This window comes from Hyperoodon ampullatus, assembly GCF_949752795.1.
Source record: "Hyperoodon ampullatus genome assembly, chromosome: 5".
NCBI lineage: Eukaryota > Metazoa > Chordata > Mammalia > Artiodactyla > Ziphiidae > Hyperoodon > Hyperoodon ampullatus.
In genome coordinates this window covers 9,786,948-9,811,269 of record NC_136918.1, presented here as the reverse complement: position 1 = coordinate 9,811,269, position 24,322 = coordinate 9,786,948, and the positions used below count along the sequence as shown (strand labels likewise).

The following is a 24,322-nucleotide window of genomic DNA, read 5'->3' as shown; positions in this document are numbered from 1 at the left end:
GATACTTCTGCTTTGTGGCACACATATGTAGTATTTGGCACAGACTTGGACATGCTGCAGATTTTTCTGGAGAGGACACATTCTTAAAAGTAAGATGGATGTATCAGAAGTTAAGGATAAGCACCCTATGAAATACATAAGGTACATATGTGATCTCGAAATTTAGAGTTGAAATTCCCATTAGCTAAATGCTGTGATTAGAGACTATAAAGATTAGAAAATCTACTCAGAACACCTTTTGGTTTTTGATACCACACTACACCCTGTAAGGGAGGCCTGTATTAGGCCCAGATAGCTAACTTTCTCGGAAGTGAGTGAAGAGTTTGACACAACCTTTATTAAAACTTTAGCATGGCTAAAAACCATCTGAAAAGCATCTTCCTAAATGCTGTTTAACAAACTGCTCACACCCAATAGCTATTGCAGCAGTGAAACAAAGTATGCTAAAGAAGAAAAATCATCTAATAGCACTTCATGTAACAGGACTATTTAAGCTGCTAAGGTAGCCAATGGATAGTGAGGTACTTATTCGTTTCGATTTCAATGTTTCAGCTATATGGAGAACGAAATAAGTGTTTTTAAGCAAAGTTTTGCTCTTCTAGATTCATGTTGGTGCAGCTGCTGAGAACTCTAAAGATCATTACAAATGTCCTGAAAGGTATTTTACTACAAAGCCATTATTCCTGAGTAGAATTTAAAGTGTAATTTCCTTTTCAAATTCTATATAGTTTCAGCTCTCCTTTCTAAAAGTAGTTTTAGGGTACATTTCTTATTTCTGCATAATCTGAAAATACAAATCGTAACTTGCACATATACACAAAACACAGTTCCACTGCCCTCACATTACTAACCCTCTTTTTAGTCTTCCCTCATGCTGTTCTCTGTCCGCTCATTCTGTGAATATCGCATACTGCTGCTCAGCTCTGGTAACTGGTATAGCTTTTCTTCTTTTTTTTTTTTTTTACTTTGAACTTGGTCAAAGAATCCAGTGCTTCATCCTATTTTATACTATTTTCCAGGCTCTTTCCACATATACCCTATTTAAGCTGTTTACATTTGGATTTTGCTTTATGAGCTTCCTTTCGGGAACTTTGGTTAATGGAATTCTATAATAATAAACGACAATTTAAAAAGTATCTTTAAAAACCTGCTTAATGAAAATGTTTTTCTCAAAGGAGATCAAGAATTAAACGTCATCTCTAAGACTTGACAGCAAATTATGAAGTGATATTCAGTGTGCAACAAAGCAACATATCCCCAAGTGTAAGTCCACAAAATCTGTTAATACAAATCAAGTACACAAATATATCTTTTAAAGGTACCAGTAATACAGAATTGTAGTGTTAATCTATTTTTAGTTAAAAGATGTTCCCATCATTAGTGTCCAGGAATACTGAAAGTTTATTAAACCACCACCGTAGGACAACTACACGCCAGTGATTTACGTGTGATTCCATCCTTAAAATAAACAGGCAAGGTTATTGCCATCTTATAGGCAAGAATAGATTCCAAAGGATCACACAGCTCGTAGTGGGGAAGAGCTGGTATTCAAGTTCAAGTAAGTTCAAATACAAGGCCACAGACCAGCCTCTTCCTCTTCCTCCATTATGCTATGCCACATCTCATTTAAAAATCAAAAAGTAAGTTCTTTATTCTAAACAGTTTCATGCTCTGTGTTTTCTAACAGGAAAAAATAACTAAAAAAATTAAAACAAAAGTTTTTTTTTCCTTTGTGGCAAAATGAGTGTCTAATCTAAACAGAGTATACTAAATGCCAAAATTTTAGTTTCCTTTTCATCAGGCAATAAATAAGCTAAAAAAGCATGAGTATGGTCATTTATATTAATACACTACAATTTCAAAATCACATATGCTTTGAAAGTATATTTTGCACCCCATGCTATGATGTTGATGTGAAGTCATATCATACATAATCATTTAAAGAGAACACAGCACAAAAGTGATAAAAAAAAAAGTCGGTGGTTGGCATATATACTTGGTATTACTGTTTTCTTTAAGTTTTTACTCGAAATAGAAAATGCTAATGTGCCATTTGCAGAAAAAAACTTTTCAAATTCTATAAGGAAATATAGAAATTTTAAAAGAAAAAGTAGGCTTTAAAAAAGAACCAATGCACATGCTACCACATGGATGAACCTGAAGGGACATTATGCTAAGTGAAATATGCTAGTCACAAAAAGACAAGTTCCTTATGATTCCACTTACTTGCATGCAGTATCTGGAGTAGTCAAACTCACAGAAAGTAAAAAATGGTGGTTGCCGGGTGTGGGGATGGGGGAGTAATGTTTAATAGGTACACAGTTTCAGTTTTGTACCATGCAAAGTTCTGGAGACAGGTTGCATAACAATGTGAACACACTTCACAGGACTAAACTGTACACCCAAAAATGGTTAGGATGGTAAATTTTGTTATGAGTATTTTACCACAATTTAAAAGATTTTAAAGGAACCAATAAATTATTTTTAACGTGATAATGATACTGTGGTTATGTTTTAAAAAGAAAACACTTAGAGACATTTAGAGAATAATAACTTGGTATTTGCAGACCGATGGGTATTAGGAATGCTCATCCTGTTATTCTACTTTCATATATGTTTGAAAATTGCCCCCATAAAACAGAACAAACTCTCTTTGAAAAGTGGAACCAATAAGGAACTAAAATTTCCTTATCAAAAAAATCATCTAGGGCTTCTGTGGTGGCGCAGTGGTTGAGAGTCCGCCTGCCGATGCAGGGGACACGGGTTCGTGCCCCGGTCCGGAAAGATCCCACATGCCGCAGAGCGGCTGGGCCCGTGAGCCATGGCCGCTGAGCCTGTGCGTCCAGAGCCTGTGCTCCGCAACGGGAGAGGCCACAGCAGTAAGAGGCCCGTGTACTACCAAAAAAAAAAAAAAAATCATCTATCATGACAATATTTTATTATGGTTTAAACACGTAAAATGTAGTAACATTTTAGCTATAACTGATAAATATGACACATCACTTATTTCACTTGGGATAATGCTGCTGAAAACTAGATATGGTTTGCTGGGCTTACATTAGAAAAACTGTACGGAGAAAATTACATGAACAGTCTAAAGTTTGCTATGAAAACAATGTATTTTATTAAAGTAATTAAAAGTCAGAAAACAACAACAAAAAGGAAATTCCACAACCTTTGTTTGCAACTATATAATCTTTATGTAGAAAAACTATAAAGTGACAGTCTGGAAAGCAACTCCACAATAAACTGAATCCTTACATCAAGAGTAACTAAATTATGGAATCAGTTCACCCAAAAGAAATTGTCTTGCTATAGAATATTTCAGCTAAGCTGATTTCAACTGTATTATTCTCATTTCTGAAAATCTGTCTTTCCTGATATTTCAAATCACCAAAGATATAATGTACAAGACCCTGTTGAAGTCAAAGAATAAAACACAAAAATACTCCAAGCACAATTACATATAAAAATGAATGAGGGCATTTATCTACAGATCTACAAAACTATATAAATAACCAAGTATACATATAATCCGTGTACACTGACGCTCCATGAGGTGGTACTGAATAAACACTGAGGCATTGAATTTTCAACACTGGAACATGGCTCACTCTGGACAGCAGCGCATTCCCACCTTTTAGTCCAGCATCACAACACATCCCCTGGGATCTGTATTTGTGTATCATCTAAGTCCTGGGAAGTTGATAACAAAATAAAGAAAAATGCCAAAAGGAAAATGAATTAAATACTCCCTAAAATCTATTCTAAAACATGCATGTGAAATATGAAGAAACCAAGCACTTCATGAGTTTTTACAGTCACATGTTCCTTTAAACTCACACTAGTGTCTTCATTAGTACCTGCACTGAATTTTCTGTAGCTTTTCCATTAATATATAATAGAAGAGGAAAACAACAAAGCAAAAAGAAGCTCTTATTTTCTTAGAAAAATGGTACTATTTATTTTTTAAAACAACTTTTTCTGCTAAAGAAATCACACTGTTGTGGTCATCAGAACAGGTTAAGTCACTTTGACAATACTTATTTCACCTCATTTTTAATAATCATATACTATTATCATGTCCATGGAATTTTTCAGAACTTATACCACAATGGAGGCAAATATGTGCAGAGTATTTCTAATAAACTATATTAGCTCACGATTAGAATTTCTTTAAAATATTTTCAAGTGCTCAAGAATATTAAAGTTTGTGGGAAAAAATGCAAAAGTCATAAGCAAGTATTTCCTCCCTCTAAGATTCTTTAATTGGGATAAAAGTTTCAGGAATGGTCTGCAATAAAGAAAAACTAGGTCAGGGCTTCCCTGGTGGCGCAGTGGTTGAGAGTCCGCCTGCCGATGCAGGGGACATGGGTTCGTGCCCCGGTCTGGGAAGATCCCACATGCCGCGGAGCGGCTGGGCCCGTGAGCCATGGCCGTTGAGCCTGCGCGTCCGGAGCCTGTGCTCTGCAACGGGAGAGGCCACAACAGTGAGAGGCCCACATACCGCAAAAAAAAAAAAAAGAAAAAAAAAAAAACTAGGTCAGTGTATAGTACTTTCTGCAAACTTTAGCAGAAATGCCAAGAACACTCTGAGCCAAATAAAAGTGATTGTTTGGGTCAGGGCTTTTTGTTTTAGTTCTTTAGTCTCTAACTTTTCAACATGCTGCAGTCCAGAAGTGCCCATAAGCTTATTAACAGTAATAAGGAAATACAAAGTTAAAGAAAAGATTCACAAACATGATTTACTTTCTCTCACCTGTTAAAGAATGAGAGATTAAGTGGTATTAACCTGGTAAGGAATCCCTGTGCATGTTAGAGAGTGAAGGGTTTAAGCCACGCCCTTTATAAAAAGAGTAGCCAACAGAGGATTTCCTCCTACATGTAGCTGTGGTGGAGGATAACTGTCTATCACAGAGCTGAAACAGGGTATTTCCTATAACTGGATGGCCACATCTACAAACATTTTAATCAACCTGTAGAAGTTTTGTTAACTAATTAAGTGTTCTTTAGACAGGAAACAGGAATAACATGCTATTATAAAAATATGGTAGAGAATATCTCCTCCCTTACAATTTACCAATTTCTGACCGTTAAGCTTTCATAGAATCCATGGAGAATTAAACACACTTACTCTGGATATTTTCTCATTAAGTTGGAAATAACCTATGTAACAATACCATTTGCAATTCCAGGGGGAAAAAATCCAATACAATCTATTACGAACATTAGCAAACTTCACAGAATACATATTCTACCAAGCCTACACAATCCCCACCCATCACCCAAAAGGAAGCCAGTCTCCCCACTCTAAGATAGATAAACGATGTTCGTTATATCTGGATGCAGATTAAAAGAACTATGTCCCACTGCAGTAGAAAAAATACTAAATATAAGCACCCGAAACTGACCTAACAATTTCTACACACTCCTGCTTCTCCAGGATATTTTTTTAAAGAGAGAAAAAGAAGTACTCCTTGCAACTTGACTGGCAAAATCATTTCCTGACTAACTATTTCTAAGCCTATACTAGATACCAATGAATGATAAGAGTGCCCGCAGTCACCAGCAACTCAACATTGTTATTTCTGCAAAGAAAGGTAATTATATAAAATTCCATTCTCCCAGGGAATGAACAGGGGAGAAAAACATGCTCTTTAAAAATGGCTATATTTGTAGGTTTCTAAAAACCAGCACCAAATGCTCATGTTTAATTATTCTGAGCAACATTTAGTAATTAACACCCTAACAATACGGACAAACAAAAGAGTGAATGATAAGGGAATAACTTTCAAGCAATATTGCATGTTGATAAGAACCACTAAGTAAAATAATCTGATTGGCTCATTTCTACAGCTATTGTAGGTCTGCCCAGTTTGGCAATAACATGCCTCACTGCTCAGCTGATATTCCTACTCCTCAAATCATGAGTACAGCTTTTTTATTTTGTGACTAGGCAAGACTAAGTAAAACAACTTGAAAAGATATTTTTAAAAAACAAGCTGACTCAAAACAATCCATTATTAGAACAGTTTTCTACTCTATTAAGAGGGGGGAAAAAACATCAAACCATTGTATAAAGTGCCTAAATGAAAAACTGAAAGCAAGATTTACAAATAGTAGTAGTGGCAGTTCAAGTCTACATAACCCTTTATTACATTATAGCAATATTATATTCAACATCACACAAGTTTTCTTATTTCTTCCTCATACTGCAATTTATTACCACTGTATTACAGATTTCAACTCTGCAAATGGTTTAAATCAACTTTTTGCACCTTTAATTTACAAACCATTGGATGTTAAGTTTCCTGAAAATTATTTTATTTTTAGATTTTACTTAAAGCTAAACCTAAAACTAAATTCTTTAAAAAAAAAACCCCAAAAAAACCAACAAAGGTGCTTTAAACTGAACCTTGTAGAAATATTCTGATACCAGTGTTTGAAAGACAGCCTACAGAGGGCTGTAAAAGGGTGACCTTCAAAAAAAATTCTATGGCCAACTATTATTAGAAAACTTCTTTTAAGTAAACTTTTCTAATGACAGAAGATGAAATCGAAAGATGGAAATTTAATTTTTCCCTGAAAATAAGTAGTTGCTCAGGACACAGGTTAAGTGTATTGAAACCATATTGCTTCTTTGAAAAAAGAAAGAAATATTTTAACCAGGCATTGCATTAACAAAAGACTACACCACATTTGCCTAGTCTTTTGATCTCTGGGTACTAGCATTACTTCAGGGAACCTTACCAAAGAAACTGGTTGGCAAACCTACCAAATGTGAGTCTCAGGTCCCTAAATTTTGACAGTCATCTTAGTAAATATAAAACTTTAGCTACCTGAACAATGGAGCTTGTAAAGTGCATTAGGTATAAGAAACACAGCAGAAGTGCTAAACTCACTTAAGTAGGACTTTAAGGGACTTGATGTCATCGATAGGGCAAAAAAACAACGTTATAGTTTTCTGTTCAGATTTTATTTGAAATCTAATTCAAATTGTCAAAGCTACAAAAGGGGGGAAGACATCTGTATTATTTTTTGCTAAGTCACAACATCCTAAAACAAAATATTACTACTGCCAGCAGATCCATTATACACATTTTTGATGAAACGCATTAGCACAATAGAAACCTCATCTTGAGAAACAGCCACAATGAAAGTAATTTATACAATATAAAACAATGACAGGTCTACAGATGCAGTTACTTATGAGTTTACACATGCATTCACAAACAAAGAAAAACCCCAGGAATGCTCTTTCATTAGATTTTTTGTTTTTTTGTTTTTTTTTTTAAAAAACAGACCGCTCAGGCACAAAACAAAATCGCATTTCCAATAAGTGACAGCATCTTAAAAATGTATGTCAGTGTTTGTTTTTCTTTGACTTTTTATGAGACCTGTGTGGAGATCGGGACTGGGATCTGGATTTCTTCCCTGATTTTTTAGGGGATCTAGACCGTGATCGCCTAGACCTTTTAGGTGTCCTTGAACCAGATGGAGATCTGAGGAAACAAACAAAAACAATTTAACCAAAGTACTCATGTGATCAAAACTGACTATCCTTAAATTATCTAAAGTGATCTTTAAGAGAGCACAATGAAAGTCACTGAAATAAAAAAGGTTGTAAACTTTCCAAGTTTATACTTTGCCTACCGTGTGCACACACACAGATTTTGTACTTCCTAGGCACCACATCAGTGATCATTGGTGGTATGCATGCTTAGAAAGACAGACTCCTGAGCCTTACCACTGCTCTGCTGAATCTAAATCTCAAGAGGTAGGGACTGAGAATTTGCATTTTAACAAGCTCCCCAGATTATATAAGCCGAAGTTCAAAATCGCATCCAAGATCATTCACAAACTTTTAAACACAGCAGCTTTGCAGCCTATCTTCTCGAAAGGAAAAGAACCAACTACTGCAATATCATTTGAGGGAATCATTTAAGACAGCATAACTCTGTAAGTGCTAGTCATGAAAATTACCAAAACAAATAATTATATATATATATATATATATATATATATATATATTTTCATGAACATGTATATAAATATATGCACAAGCACCATTTAGAAAAAGAGACTTATCTGTTGTATAAAGATTTTACTAAAAATGGTTACAATAAAAACATTTTAGGATAAAAAGCAGTTTTAGCTCTCAGAAAAATTCTTCTATAAAACACTAGATAAATAAAACATTTCTGAACCACCTTTCTGGAACTAGGAGGAGAAAGGTATATAACACACTAAATTAAACACTGAAGAAATAGTATCTATGTCCATAAGTCTCTACCCAAGAACTTGCTAATAAGATTACTGTTGGGTGGGGAGGGAGAATGTATTTTTCTTTCAGCCTTGACAAACATCAAAGAATATTCTATAGAAGCTAAAGAACAGAAAGGAAAGGAAAGCAGCTATCCCTACTCCACAGGAAACTGATGTTTAAAATTCTTGGCTGGTCTTTACTTGTTGGAAGCTTTCTTGTGCTTTAGTCATGACAAGGCTGGGGTGGTGAGATGGGAAGGAAGATTCTAAAATGAAAGTATATCTGTTTGGTTTTCTAGAATCCTTTTAAAAATGGCTGCCAACCAAATTATTTTCAAAAGCTGGTGGAATGACAAGGAAACTGGCATTTCAAGTATTACAAAAAAATGACTTGCGTTTACCTTTTGGCCTTTTTGCTAACATCTCTAGGAGAATCTTTGTGAGATGACCTGGACCGTGAGCTCTCTTTATGAGATCTTTCTGAACGCTCTGATCGTTCCGATTTTGGTGATGGGGATTTCACTCGTCTACCACTGCTACTGCGAGATGGGCTAGGGGACGTACTGTGTCGCCTTTTCCTATGGAACAAAGCCCCCAAAACATTCCAAAAGTGAGCAAAGGATCAGGTATTCATTTTCCTTCTACTAAATTAGCTTTTAATTCCTACCAGCTTACACTATCTTTATTTTCACTAACCTTATTAATGTTATTTTCCAACAACATTCAAAGCCTTTTATACTAAGAACAAATAAGTCTTAAAGATAGGTTGATCTAGACAAAAACTGAATTCAACTAAATTAGATTTTCTCCTGCTCTAAGAAGGATTACTGGAACAATGGACCAAATTTCATCAAGGTCTCTGATTAGACAACAGTGATTTTAAAATGTTAACTTCCTGCTCTTGAAACCTTTTTTTGTTGTTTGATCTTGAAACTTTTATTGTAGTTAAGTATGAGAACGGGGCATCATGTAGGCACAGTACTCTTAAATGAATGGGGATGAGGGGGGAAGGAAGAGAAAGAAGAAAATAAAGCAAAAGGAGAAATAGTTTAACATTGGGGGAATGTGGGTGAAGGTATCTGGGAATTCTTTATACTATTCTTGCAACTTTTCTATAAATCTGAAATTGTATCAAGATAATAATAAAAAACAAAAAAGTGATAGATTTACTACTTAACCAATTAGTGTAACTGTTATTTGTAACTATATGTAGAGTGACTGAGCCAAATTTTTTTTCTTGGCATTTGCTTGGTTTTTATTAGGAAAACCTCAATTCTGTTAACTGAAGTAATTTTCTCTACTAATCAGAGATTTAGGAACTGTGAAAGTAAGAAATAAAAACTAAAAGAGAAATGATTTTGATTAGAATAAAGACTTAAAGTGAGGACCAAGTCCCTATGGCCTATGTACACAAACGCCCTTTACAAACAGGACCAGGAGACTCAAGTTTACAGATATCAGCCTCAGCACAGAAGAAAAGCTTATATTGGAGGCAACAGGCAAGATCTAGCAAGTTGTTTAGTTATTTAAGCCTTAGGTTTGATACCTAATATGGTAACTGAATTCTTGCACTGAACTAAGGCTAAGGTACCATACGAACCATGTAAAGGGATGATGTCCCAGATAACTAAGCCAAGTGCCAACTGACTGCCCCATTTCTCAGCTAATTCTGCCTCCTGCAGGCAGAGGCCAAACATGTTTACCACACACACAAAAATACTTTTCCAGTTTGTTGGCACCAGTGATGAAAATATTACAAAATGAAACATGATTCCAAATCCTGAAACCAGTATAGGCATTAAATGAGAAATGTCATACCTTTCTTTCCTTGTTGGTGTACACTCATCTTTTTCCTTCTTGTCTTTGGATCGAGATTCCAATTTTTCTTTATCCTTCTTATCTCTTTCTCGTTCTCTTTCTAATTCCTTCTCTTTCTCCTGTTTTTTTTTTTTAAAGAGAAAGTATTTAGCCATTAAAAACACCAACCTGGTTAATCTCATTTATGAAACAATATTGCCTCTTCTAGTTAACTATTTTTTAAATTACTACTGAAGGTATAACTATTTTTTTTTAAATACCTACTCTTCCAGAAAACCAGTCATTTCTTCTACTCTTCTACTTATACTGAATAATAATGCCAGTGACAGCAGCTAAACATTTTCTGAGTGCCTACCACAGGCCAAGCAATTAATAAACAATCTTCCATATACCGTTTCGTGTAATTCTTCAAAACATGCCTAGGAATAGCATTATCCTCATTCTAGAGATGAAAAATGAGACTGAGAAAGGCTAAGTACCATGCCTGTGGTCATACAGGATGGTGAAGTCAGGATCTGAGCCAAAGCTCTAGAGCCAGGGGTCTCTTAGCTACTACCTAGAGTGCTGTCCCTCCACTTAAAAAAAATTGGAAAAAGCTAACAGTACAATGACCTTTCCAATTCAGACTGCAATAAAATTGTCAATAGTGATTCTAATGGTACAGCAAGTTGATTTAATCAAAGGAAAGCCCTTACAAAGTAGTATGTTGAAAAGGAGAAAGAGCTATTCACAATAATCATCCATCAGAAAATACGATTAGTGAGAAACAAGCACCAATCATATTGGAAATTTTAAATCCTAATTTATAAAAGTACAAACTGACTACATGACTATATAATTGTATAAACCAAAAAATAACTTATTTGCTTATCCCCAACTGCTACAACTGCCACTTCTCACTTGAAATTATGATTTCTATTGATAATTAAAGGAGTGGCTATAGACAATGAACCCACAAAGCCAACTTAGCTCTCCACTAACAGGAATTAAATTTCTGTATGATTTGTATGCATCAAGAAAGCTAACTGATATCTGATAAAAAGCCTACATCAGATGCTGGCACGTTTTCCATAAGGGTCAGGTGGTGAATATTTTCTTTGTGGGCCACAACCGGTCTACTCTACCACTTTAGTCCAAAAGCCACAGTAGATAATACACAGATAATAAGTGAAGGGGTATGGCTGTGTTTTAATAAGTTTATTTACAAAAATGAGGTGATGGCCATAGTCTGCTGACCCCTAGTATGTACCTTCAAAAAATACATTCTTCCCTCCAATTACAACCATGGAATGCAAGGAGACTAAAATGGTAATAATACATGTATTACTACATTAGACCCAGTGGGCGTCTCAAGGTGTAGTCTTCCATGCAGATCAAACATCTACCACCATCTCCAAAGGGACTCATGGGGTTCAGATACATAACATCTTTTTTAAAAAAAAAAACAACTCATTTATCTTTTTTCCAAATACAACATACTGAGCACACATTTAAAAAGTGATGCTGAGGAGACTGACTTCCTCTGGTGATCTGTAGGATACATTTTCCTGATTGATACTTTCATAGGAATCAGACTACAGTTAAAACACTCAAGATATTTTAAACATTTTAATTCAATAATAAAGAGTTAATGTAGCTATTATCTAATTCACAGTCCTGCAAAACTGGGACTTATCAACCCAGTTTCACAGAGTAAAAGCAGGTTTCAGTGACGTGCCTGGGAGTGCACAGCAGACAGTGGCACCAGGACTCCACAGTGCTGGACAGCAACACGCTGCTTTACCATACTGTTGTGCTCCCGTCACCATTAATAGGTTTGTATGATGTTAACCTCCCTTCTAGTTGTTTCTATTTCTCTCTATAATCTTTTATTTGTAAGGCAGTCAAGATATAGGTAAAAATTAATAGCAGTCCCCCAAAAATTCTTAGGTTCTTTCAACAATTATCATGGAGGCCTCCTTGTTCTGAAATTCTCTGTATAGCCCTACACACTTTTTTATGTATGAGAATACGAGGTCCCTCAAAAGCTCAGAATTCACAGATGAGATATTCTACCCCTTGCTGTCCCCTCCTTGGACACCATGGAAAAGGAGTCCTAAATGAAATTCCCAAACCCCAACTCCATCTCTGATTCTGTGCTACTTCTCAGGGCTCTTGGTGTCTCACTGTCACAAATGTGACTCTTTCTATAGTATCTTCCAGCTCTGAAAGCATGTTCTTAGCAGGATTTCATGCTCCACAGGTAGTGTCAGGAATAAAACAGTGTGCTCTTGCCCCAAGACTGCTTTCCACGCTGAAATAACTGTAAAACGTCAAGTTTCAAACGTTCCTGATTAGCTACCAACATTCAGCATTTAGATAAAGGATATAATTTGAAGTATTCTTTTCCTTAAATATGCCAATATATCAATATTGTAGGCAGTCAAACAAATAACTCTGGAAGATGCATATTACTGTGTATACTTATTCCTTACTCGTTGAAGAAGTTTATCTCTGTAGTGTTCTACTTGTTCCTGAAAGCTCTGGCCTGGTTTTTTAGGTCTTTTTCCAGATTCCAATTCATCTTGAAACTTCATAACTTTGAGCTGTGAAATAACACATATTTAAAATAAATCTTTTTATCACTATAGCTTCTCAAGGAGCGCTTTGCTCCTTTAAAAAAAACTCTCTTCTTTGAAACAAGTGTATAAAAACGAAAAGCATAAGTATAGTAACATAAAAACATACAGTAACTGATTAAGGACTCAGTCAAAATATAACATCAATGTGTAACTCCCTAATTGGAAGGCCACTTGTCAGACAAGCCCAACTATGCAGAATTCAAGTAATCAGACATTGGCCCACGTGCTCTCTGCACAGCCACACGAGATGACTTGACAAAAATGACTGTTCTAATTTGTGGTGAATCAGTTTAAGAGTTAAGCATCCAAGAGTCAAACAACAGACCTGAATGTTACTTTGGTGAAAGAAAGGCATTCCTAGAGCACCTTTTGAAGATCATTATAAAATCCCTAGCTACAGTTCCTACTGATGTGGCCTAACTCAGGCACAAGCACAAGTCCAGGGCACTCAGAAAACAGGTCACAAAGGGTCCCAATTCAAAAGACAGCAGCCCACGGAATGGCTTCTTAGCCATCTATCCCCTGGCTGCCCTGGGACAGTGCCAAGTATATCACCTTTCCCCTCAACTATTCACTCTTTCCTCAGGGATGAGGGCAGAAAAGGGATCTTTCTACTTCAACAACAAAGAAGACCCTTCACCTGGCTCCCCACCTAGTGTTCCACTCCTCCAACCCTTATTGATAGAAACGGAGACAACAGCACAATGAGAAAAGAAAATGCCAGCATAGGCACTGCTCTAAGCAGAATCTGAAAGATTAAGAACTTGCTTCCAGTAAACACTGTAATTTATGGCTGCGTGTTTTCTAGGTGCTTTGCAGAGAATGTCAATATTTTATAACACAAATCCTTTGGTTTTTATTAATCCCATGGTAAAAAAGATTCAGCTATAGACATCTTTATTACGACACATGTGGGGAAGAAAAGAGCTTTTAGAAAGAAAAACTATACTATAAATACACATTATACATACTATATATACTATAGTATATAATAAAACTAATTAGAACTTAATTCTCTATTTAAGGGTTCTCCAATAAAAAGGTATTCACTGAATTCTAAATTCAGAAACTGACATTTGAATTTAGGGGCAGAGAAGAGAGTGCGCATGAATGAAGCTCACGAGCCCTGAGTTCTAGTTCAAATTTGCCACCAGTTGTGGACCTTTACTCCACGCGACTAAATCTCAGAGTAAATAAGGGAGAAGAATAGATAATTCTATAACAAAGCCAAGATCTACATTTTAAAAGCAGGATTTGGCTCACGTCCAAATCCCAAAAGGGTAAGTAAATTGCGATAGGGTAGCCACTATGAGAGCAGGATGAACAACTGCTGAGTATCTAACAAAGAGAGAGGCCAGATTCTCAAAGAACATATAAAGTAGGGAAATGTATATATATAAGGTGTGTTGGTATGTGCACCTCTGTGTATGCATGTACAGCACAAATCAGTATATACATATACAGTGTAGAACCATCCAAATTAACAAAAAAGTTGTATCACATGGTTTTCTTTCAAGTCAATAAGAAAACAGAACATTTAGAAACAGTCTGTTTTGGCATTTATAAGAGGGTCATTCATTTATCAAGAAAATATATTTTTTATTGAACTCAATCTTTGTTTCTACTCCAATAGATCCATCAGGTCAGTAAGGCAGAGTTCAGTAAGACCGGGAGAAGTTCTGAGAGTTAAGGGCCATGTGCAGCTTGAAAAAGGTCCACGGGTGAGCACATTCACTGATAACACAACATTTGATTCCCCTACAATTTTATAAAGAATGTATATGAATACACCTCAGGAAAAATGAATCAACTTACTAACTCTGAAAATCCCTCCTCTCTACTTAAAACTGACATCATACTGATTCTGTGTAAGGTTGAAACAAAACGTTTTCTCTATTAACTTTTTGGCTTGGTGATATCGAGAAAGAGGTGGGCAAGAACTTGTACCAGCCCAACAGTCAGTAAGTGGAGAAGCGGAAATTCAGGTGGTAGGTATTATAAGTTAGTAAGAGGAAAAGCACTGACCACCAGTAGGCATATAAAATACTGTTACATGAATGGACAGAGTATTAAAATTCACTCTCATGCACACTTTTGAGATTCTGGACTGACTGCCACACGACTGCTAATACTTACTGGGAATGTTCCACCACCTTGGGGCAAGAACTAACGAAGTCTCCCATTATAGAACCCTCCCCTCACTGACCTGTCTGAATACCTTTGGTAATTTTAAAAAGGCATTATAATAGAAAAGGGAATGGAAAGAAGTCTTGAGAGTTTGGATTCCCACGTAAGTCATTCCCCTTCTTGTTGTTAAGCCCCAATCGACGTCTACTCTCTCCCCATCACTTGTGCAGACACTGAAAATGAGCCTACTACAGTACCATATATACATAACTTGAACGTGTCAGAAAATATCTCACTTTTTTTGTTACATATTATTTATCCTCAACATGTGATGGATTTCGTAATGTGAGATATAATCTATTCATTACATCAATATCTGCGAGGGTCTCCTATGTGCCAGGCACTGGAGATATGATGATGAACAGACAACAGACATGGTCCCTTACCCTTGCAGAAATCACAGCCTAGAGGGGAACACACTAAACAAGCAAGCAAGAAAAAAAAAAAAAAATACACACACCACAACACATGTAAAATCGTAACAGAAAGACAGAAGAGATGCTTGAACTAAGAGGCCTGAAGGAAGACAGCTGGTATGAAGGTTTCCAGGCAGAGAGGGAACAGTATGGACCAAGGTATGATGCTAAGAGGAAGCACAGTTTGGTGGGAAAAGTGAAAGAAGGCCAGTGTAGTGTAGTTTAAACTTCAATGCAATACTAACCTCAATTTCACGGAGTTTAGCTCGTTTTTCCTCACTCATTTCAGAGTACTTAGAGAACTTGGACTCAGTCATTTCTTCTTTGATTGGATTAGAGTACGAATGATGTTCTTCAGATTTGGAACTTTGAGTATCTTCTTCATCTTCACTTTCTTCTTCCTGACTTTGGAAATAAATAAGCAGAATACATTGTATGTCTCGACAGCAAAGAAAAAAATTACATTTTACAGTACAGCTTTTTGATTTTTCACCGCCTTAGAGCTTAAATAATGTTAACAAAACATAAGAGGATAATTCATCACTAAAACATCTTTTACTAAATATCTGATCAAATAACAATTTTATAAAACTCTTGTTTCCTCCATAGAAAAAATCTGAGCTTCAACATAATCACACTTCTAAAAATTCTGCTTATGTTAATATTATTTCTGTGCTTTTCATTCTGCCACAAACGTTCCTTGCAACAGTTAAATGAAATGAATAATCAATCAGTGATTTCTGCATACTTCGTAGTTCAGAGTAATTTCATGATGGTTAATGTTTAAAAAGCCAAATGTTTACCCTTCCTTCAGCAGAGCCTGTAAGCTAGAAAATACATAAGTTTGAGTCACAGAGTTTCTATGCAGCAAGTAAAAGACCTTATCTAATTAACACATAACCCTAAGAACAAAACAGTGTATTAATTTTAAATTTTAGCACACATTAGTATTCATGTCATAGTTGATTATGAAAGTTGTATTGGTTCTATGTCAGATAAAAAGAAAATGATAAACTAAGTGACTACCATAGCTAAGGATACAATGAAGAAAAATTCTCCTGTCCTTCCAGAAGCAATCGAGTGGAAAGAGACAGGGAAGCAACTATGACAAGGTGCTCATCATTGCCAGGATAGGATTAACAAATGTTCTTCAATGTTCTTGAAGCACAAAGAATGATGGGACTTTAAAAAAAAAAAAAAAGCTTGTATGGGACTGGGGCCTTTTGGGTGTAAATGCTGGATCTGGGCAAAACAAGTCTTCCATGTACAAACTCAAAATGTTTACGTATATACAAACAAAACTCCTCATAAACAATATTGTGATAAGAACATTACTGGCACAGCCTAGAATATATGCCATTTTCCCTTAATATTTGAACCTGATAAGCCCTTATATATTGGTATTTGGGTACTAACTACACTCTACCATGAATAAGAGGAGTTCTTTTAGTATATATTTAAAACTATTCATGATAATATAAAAACAATTATAACCAAATTCTTTCCAAATAAAATTTTAATTATTTTAGAGTCACACACTGAATGAGAAAAATTTAAGCAAGGTAGATAAAAATAGAGTACTAGCTTTTTTATTTCTCATCTAAAGGTCCTTTCTAGAATACTCATAAAATACTTTTCACACTTTAGACTCTCAGAGCCCCACAAATCATTAGTAGCACATATAGGCACAACTCAATACAATACTTAGGTGATGAAAAAAAGAGGAAAAAGTCAAAACCAACGATTAAAAAACATGTTCTTTTCGGAAATAAACTTTTACTTAATATTTCCCATTAATTTGGCAGAAACTTCCTAAATGCAGTTCTTAGGTAATTTTTTAAAAGACGAGAATTTCTTGTTTTATGGTGCAAAATAGTTTTACAAGTGTCTCAGATGCTTTTAGTGGTTAAAGAGTGTGTGTGTGTGTGTGTGTGTGTGTGTGTGTGTGTGTAAATACAGTTTACTGAAGGATTATTCTGGAAAGAGTTAATCAATAAAGATGCAACACAGCTAATGAAACTGTGTTATCTATGCAATGGAGATTACTTAACCAATTCCAGCCTGTTATTTACATTTTTTTCAAAAAAATTTTTTTGCAATTTGAAATATTCCTTGATAAACTTCCTTGGACACTTATCTGAATGCTTGCTTTCAACCACAGATGAATACAGAGCTGATAAACATATGGACTGACATGGAATAACAAAACCCATGATACTTGAGTGAAAAACATGGGTCGCAGAAGAGTATGTACAATATTACATAGTTTATGCTTTAAACAGATATGCATGTTTTTATACATACAGAGAAAAAATATAGGTGGCTGAACACTACTCATATAATTTAAGACTTTTAAAATGAACTACACTGCAATTTGAGAATTTAAACTACGTACATACTCTACAGCTGCTATTTAACTTTTGTAAGGCCTGAGTCATCTGTTCTAATTGGCTTTGACTTTAGCTCTTAGTTACCAGTTCTAGGTTCAGATCTCATCACAGCCTCATCTTGCTCTTCTTTTAAAGAACTGGAAATTCAAGACTAAACCCATACAGAATTCATTACAAACGCACTGAATTACTATTGGAACTTTTCTCCAAAGCATTAGTAGTGCTATATGTATTTTTTAATCACCCTTCTGCCACAAAGACAATAATTACTAACAATAATTACTAGTGTCAAAAAGCAGCTCCAGGGCTTCCCTGGTGGCGCAGTGGTTGGGACTCCACCTGCCAATGCGGGGGACACGGGTTCGAGCCCTGGTCCGGGAACATCCCACATGCCGCGGAGCAACTAAGCCCGTGCGCCACAGCTACCGAGCCTGTGCTCTACAGCCCGCGAGCCACAGCTACTGAAGCCCGTGTGCCTAGAGCCCGTGCTCCACAAGAGAAGCCACCGCAATGAGAAGTCCGCTCACCGCAGCTAGAGAAAGCCTGCACACAGCAACGAAGACCCAATGCAGCACCACCCCCCCAAAAAAAGCAGCTCCTTGGTAAAAAGGCATTTTTGGATTCAGCCACTAGAGAGCAGCAGTGAGGCGCAAGAAAATTTCAAGGACCAGAAAGCAGTAGTATGTGAAAAAGTATTTTCCCGTTTTGTACTTTCAAAAAGTTATTTTCACGTTATCATGACTTATTTGGAGCTCCTAGGAAAAATCAAAAATATAAATTATATTTTCAGTGATCCATGCTTCACTGTATGAATGTACAATTACCATCAACACAAAAATGCTTTCACATTTCAAACATTAACATAAATACCAAATTCAATGCAAAAAAATAAGCACCTTTAGAAACAAAACCGCTTGAACAATATTTGAGTTCTGCAGTGGCTTTTCTACCCTTCTTTTCCCTTAAATAATTATTTTATGAATACACATACTCATTTTAAAAAGCAGTGATTCTACAATGGTGAGAGATGTTACTAATGATGGGACTGCAGACATAAAAATGAAAAACTGGACTGTTCCCAATTCCTGTACTCCTAAACAGCCTCAGAGAGGTACTTCCATCAGCGAACCACATCTATATTTTGTAAACATGTTGTCATAATCATTGCTGACTTGTTCTGATCACACTGTTTCTGGAAGGACATCACCATTGCCAAGTTTTCATCATACCAAACTGTGTTTCCACAAATGCTGATCAATCGTATTGCCTTAAATCTAAATGCTAACACCCAATTATTGAATCCATACAAATGCTCAAATTGTGCTGGGACACAAAGGGACTTTTCCTTTTGTGCACTCTTCCATATGAAAACAATAAAAGATTTAAAAAAAAACAAAAACAAAACCCAGAAACCTCTGCTTTGATGCCATCTCTTTCCCTATTAAAAAAAATTAACTTTTTTTGTAATGATTTTTAAAGGTGTCAAGTGCTATCTTAAAAAAAAAAAAAAAAAGAACTACCAGCATAAACTTGCAGGAGAATTTGGGAGCAGGATTCCTATAATCACATTCAGTGTTAAACTCAAAATCAACCGGGGGTAATTACCAAACAGCAAGATTGAAAACTATAATTTCTCCATACGATAAAGGTAAAATGGTTTTTTTCTTTTAGTTATTCTTAGTTCTTCTGAGGTGTTAACATTTAAATAATGTAACGGTCATAATGGTCATAATGCATTATTTTTCTTAGCAATGCACAATCCCCCCCAAAAAGGAGCATAATAACCTTCCCATTCACATTTTAAAAAACACTTTTTGTGGAGCCAAAACAATACTTGATGACAAAGATTTAAAATAAATGCAGTTGACCATTTAGTAACTACAAAGTAAGAATGTATAACCTAGCATAGGAAAACAAACTCAAAAGCAAAGTGAAACCAGATGCGTCAAAACCAGAAAGCAAAAGCTCTTTATTCACTGGAAAAACAATGAAGAACTAAAAATGATCCTCTTAAAACAAGTTTTTTTAAGAGTTAAGTTTTCCTCTTCACTATTATTTCAAGCATACCTCTTAATGAAAAAGGGAGTGTATAAGCAATAAGAAACTGAGTATATTCGAAACTTAGATTCTTACTTTTGATTTTCTTCTTCTTCTGATTCTTCATGCTGGTCAAATAACTCCCATTTAGAAGTTGTTACAGCTGAATGGAAGGGAAAAAAGGATGTAATTCCATAAGGTAAATCAGCATTTTTGCAGCAGCACAGTAGAAGCCCAACTTTAGAACTGAAAGTTTATATTACAGAAGTTATCTACATTTCTCTTTTCTTTGAATAGCCATTTCTATGTACTAAATGTATTTCTTTCCTCACACCTACACTATAATTTTACTCAAATTCATGAGGTGACAAATAATGCTGTCATCCTTATTTCTATGCTAGATGGTAAGATTTATTTCATTAGAACCTACAAATACTAAATTAACAATTACAGATTATAAGCGCTGGGATACATGTCCAAGCAAGTATGAAAGGCAGGTCTAAACTGCATCTAAGAAATCAAGCATTATAAGAGAGACAAAGCTTTGGTTTTTCTGAAACTGACCTCTAAGTAAATTTCCAAACAGGTACAGCTTCCCATCTACATTTTCTACTGAAATGGCTTAACCTAAAAGGTTTTTAGTGAGTTCCCTGATTACTCTTGAAGCATCCAAACTGAATGATCTAAGAAAATTTAAACAGCAACCACAATGAAAACTTAGCCACTAGACATAAAATATGACAACACTGGGTCTTAAGGTTGAAACATGTTATAAAATACAAAAGGAAAATGTACACACACACAACAATGATTTGGTAAAATTTTAAGTACTCAATTTTTTAAAGCTTTGTGTTTATTGTATTTTTACTTACCCTGTGCTTCCAATTCAGATTCATCTACAGCTTCCCATTTTGATGGGGCAACCTTAAATATAGGCTCATTCTTCTTTGAGTCTTCAGTCGCATCCACTATTGAAGAAAGATGAGCCATTAACTCTGACTACTAGAGGATGACTTAAGGAGCTCATGAGTATTCACTTATTATTAAAAAGGAAAATTACATAAGGTCACACTTGGATTAATAATGCTAGTGTCAAGGACAAGGATTATGACTAATCCATCCAACTCTCTGCACCTGAGGTCCAATTTTTAAATATAAGTATAAATATAATTTTTATATATACATATGCATATATGTATGTGTGTGCGTGTGTACACACACACACACACACACACACACATATACCCAGAACAGAGGTGGTTATTGCAAGCAAATGGAGAAGCTGAGGAAGTAAAAGAAACTTTAGTACCTTTATCTAATTATTGTTTAAACTGAAGAATTCATATATTATTCAATATTTTAACATATAATCCAAATGTACTAAAGATTATGTATACTTCCTATTTCCAAAAATGATTTCAGGCAACTAGGAAAACTGAATCTATAAGTTAGGAAAAATAATAAAAATAGAACTGATAAAACCAAGCACCCGGGATTATGCATACAACTGAACACAGGATTTTGCCTATAGTTTCCTAACAATTAAGACAGGAAAAACCTGCTAATATTGTAAGAGGCTGACTGTCCCAACAAATAAATGTGACCAGAAAGGAAACCTTTTTCTTGGCACAAATGTATTACTGGGTTGTTCCATTCTGAAAAGTCAGAAATAAAAGACAGAAAAAAGTTAATGACTGACAACCTTACTGAGAAATTATAACCTTTTCCCATATCAGCATGTGTGGAAATTAAAGAGGCTTGGAATCAAACTTATTAGCTAGATTTACTGAGTTTGAAGTTTGAACTTACAAGGTACTCCATCAAGATCATCATCAAGGCTCTTTATAGGGACTCCATCAAGGTCATCAATGGGAGTAGCATCAATAGGAATTCCATCCACATCTTCTAGAGGTGCACCATCAAGCTCTTCCTCAATGGGGGCACCATCAAGGTCATCTGGCACATCCTATAAAAACACATACTACTGTAACATTTTCTTTTGCTTGCTAAAGTCATATTGCTAAAAGATTAACTTGCAATCCAGTATAAACCAACTAACATTCCCAGGTACAATGTGAGGAGATAATAAGAATATATTTTTATCATCCAGCTGACAAAGACGCATTCATCTGTGCAATATTTATCAAATAGTTACCAAGTACTTAATTATGCCAGGTACCATGGGAGGCACTGAGGATACAATGATGGGCAAAAATGAGCCTTGGTCCCCTAGTCCCTCCTGTGATAGAGCTTTAGTACAACTAGGGGGTGGGGGGGACAGGGGGGCAGAGAAGGAGCCAGGCAATCAGATAATCACAACAATATATGATGACTGCTGTAACAAAGAGGTGCACTGTGTTATCAGAATGTGTACTAAGTAGGTTCCGCCTAAAGAGGTCTGAGAAGGCTCAATGAATTTATGCCTCAAACTGAGATCTGAAGTGTCTCAGATAAAGAAGAGATGTTCCGGAAAGAGGAAAGAACATGTACAAAGGTCTATGGTAGGAGGACATATATTTAAGAAACTGAAACAAGGACCATGTGGTTGGAGCAGTGAAAGTGAAAATATGATAGCTGGATTAGGATGGTAGAAATGAAGATGATGGATTTAAGAACTATTGAGGAGGTTTAAAAAAAAAAAAAACAGAATGGTGATGAATACAATCTGCTACCACTGTGGTGTATCTTTTCAGGTACATGTTTACTTACACAGCTATCTTTAGTTTAACAAAATGAAATCATGCTACATACATTGCTCTATTACTTGCTTTTTTTCTACTAATATACTATAAATCCTTTCATGTCATCAAATAAAAAGTCACCAATTTTCACATAAGGACACAAAACAGAAAATTCCTGTTACATATAATTTCAAGTCCTGGGCTCCAGCAATCCCAACAACAAAAATCCACTGTTTAGTGGTAAACAGTAGGCATTTTCCACAAAGAAATGTTACTCACATCTGTAACATATCATACCTCCACAGCATTCCAGAAATAAATTTTAAGATAATTGGACAAATACACTGAATACCTACCTCTGTCTCCTTTTCTTCAATAATATTTACAAGTCCTAAGAAAATATTTTGTAGTTTGATCAAAAACGGTTCTGGATAAATTGCCCAATCTTCCCATGCTCTAAAGCAGGTCATTACCCGTTGCTAACAGGAAAAAGACAATGAATTATCATTTACGGCAATAACTATCCAATGTCATCTCATGATAATGACCATCACAATTTGCTAAATTTTCCTTTAAACCAATATTCTTTTTAAAGTTTAAGGGAGATAACTATTCATCATTACAATATTTTTTTTAAAAATCAATATTACCTCCCCATTAAAAGAGGAAAGAAACTAAGAATAAATGTAATAAAAAAGAAACAGTAACTGTTTGCTCTCAGTCACCTAAGATCAAGGTCCCATACCACTGGTGGTACACATGAGGCCACATTCTGGGAAACACTAGCTTAGAAACTTATGAAAGCTGGATATCAAGGTAGCCCACATTTTGATCTGAATTCCTTTATGGTCCGATGAAGTACTTCCTGATTCTGGCTAACAATTCTCTCTGTCCCCTCCTTAAACTTTTTCTATAATCTCTGTCTTATGGTCAAAATTTAAGGTCAAAAAAAATTTTAATGGAGTTGTTTGTCTGAATCCCCTAAATGGTGGGGTCACTGGGCATCTTCCCAAGCTAAAAATTTCCTTAATGAGTATTCTTCCCACGAAAGTGTATCTATTTTTTCAACTATAAGTAAGGTATTCTGTTTGGCTTTTCTTAACATTGGTCTACAGCTTGCACGTTAATAAAAAATTAATAACTGAATATACTTTCAACATGAATAACTTATATTCCTAATCCAGCCAAATAATATATGCCACTACAAAGCAAGTGATCTTCTGAGTGTTTTCTGTGAAAAGACCAATATTTAAAATGTTTAAATAAAATCCTTAAAACTAAAACAGACACCCAACAAAACACTAGACGTATTTTAAAATTTCAGGCTTTTTTTGATACTGAAGGTAAAATGGCAGTAAATTTTAAAACAATAATGTCTGAAACATCTAAGTTATGTCTTACACTTACTTAAATTAACATACTCTTTTAGCCCTCCAATGTGCTCCCCGGCGCCCACTTCCCATTTAAAACACTAGGGCAAAAATACCCAAACAATAAACGTACCTTAAAGTTTTCAGACTGTAAATGGCCTTGAATTGTACGATAGGTAGCATTGAGGTCTGAAAATATCTGACACAACTTTGTTTCAAAACTGAAATTCAAATAATATGCTTTTTACAATAGAATGTGTTTTAAAATCCTTATCTACTTCAACATGCTAGCCAATGAAAACCACTCTGGACTTTTAATTTTATAAATAAATTAATCAAGTAAAGCTTTAAAAATAAGAATTAGGTGTTTAAACTCTAAAACTTTAACTCCTATTATTCTGAATTTTTCTTCTGCAAAATCACACGAAGAGCCTTAAGAACTAGTTCCCTTAATTAACAAGGAACTTTTACATCTAGGATACCTTGAGCCATCTAGTCCAACCTCTTTGTTTTATAAAATAGGAAATAGAAAAGGTA

General features: G+C 35.3%; 1 protein-coding gene across 5 annotated transcripts in view; it reads right to left on the bottom strand.

Annotated features, from left to right (window-relative positions):
* Window positions 1–6,967: 6,967 nt before the first annotated feature.
* U2SURP (U2 snRNP associated SURP domain containing) overlaps window positions 6,968–24,322 on the bottom strand; it is a gene marked incomplete at its 5' end in the record, with an annotated part of 52,012 nt that continues 34,657 nt past the window's right edge. For all 5 annotated transcript variants that reach the window (XM_079704752.1, XM_079704749.1, XM_079704750.1 and 2 more), the window contains 10 exons: window positions 6,968–7,502; window positions 8,667–8,843; window positions 10,084–10,202; window positions 12,558–12,668; window positions 15,553–15,712; window positions 19,831–19,897; window positions 20,607–20,702; window positions 21,544–21,700; window positions 22,772–22,894; window positions 23,919–24,006. In XM_079704752.1, coding sequence (XP_079560878.1) covers window positions 7,364–7,502; window positions 8,667–8,843; window positions 10,084–10,202; window positions 12,558–12,668; window positions 15,553–15,712; window positions 19,831–19,897; window positions 20,607–20,702; window positions 21,544–21,700; window positions 22,772–22,894; window positions 23,919–24,006 — 1,237 coding nt within the window. In that variant the 3' untranslated portion in view covers window positions 6,968–7,363. The remainder of the gene's footprint in view (window positions 7,503–8,666; window positions 8,844–10,083; window positions 10,203–12,557; window positions 12,669–15,552; window positions 15,713–19,830; window positions 19,898–20,606; window positions 20,703–21,543; window positions 21,701–22,771; window positions 22,895–23,918; window positions 24,007–24,322) is intronic.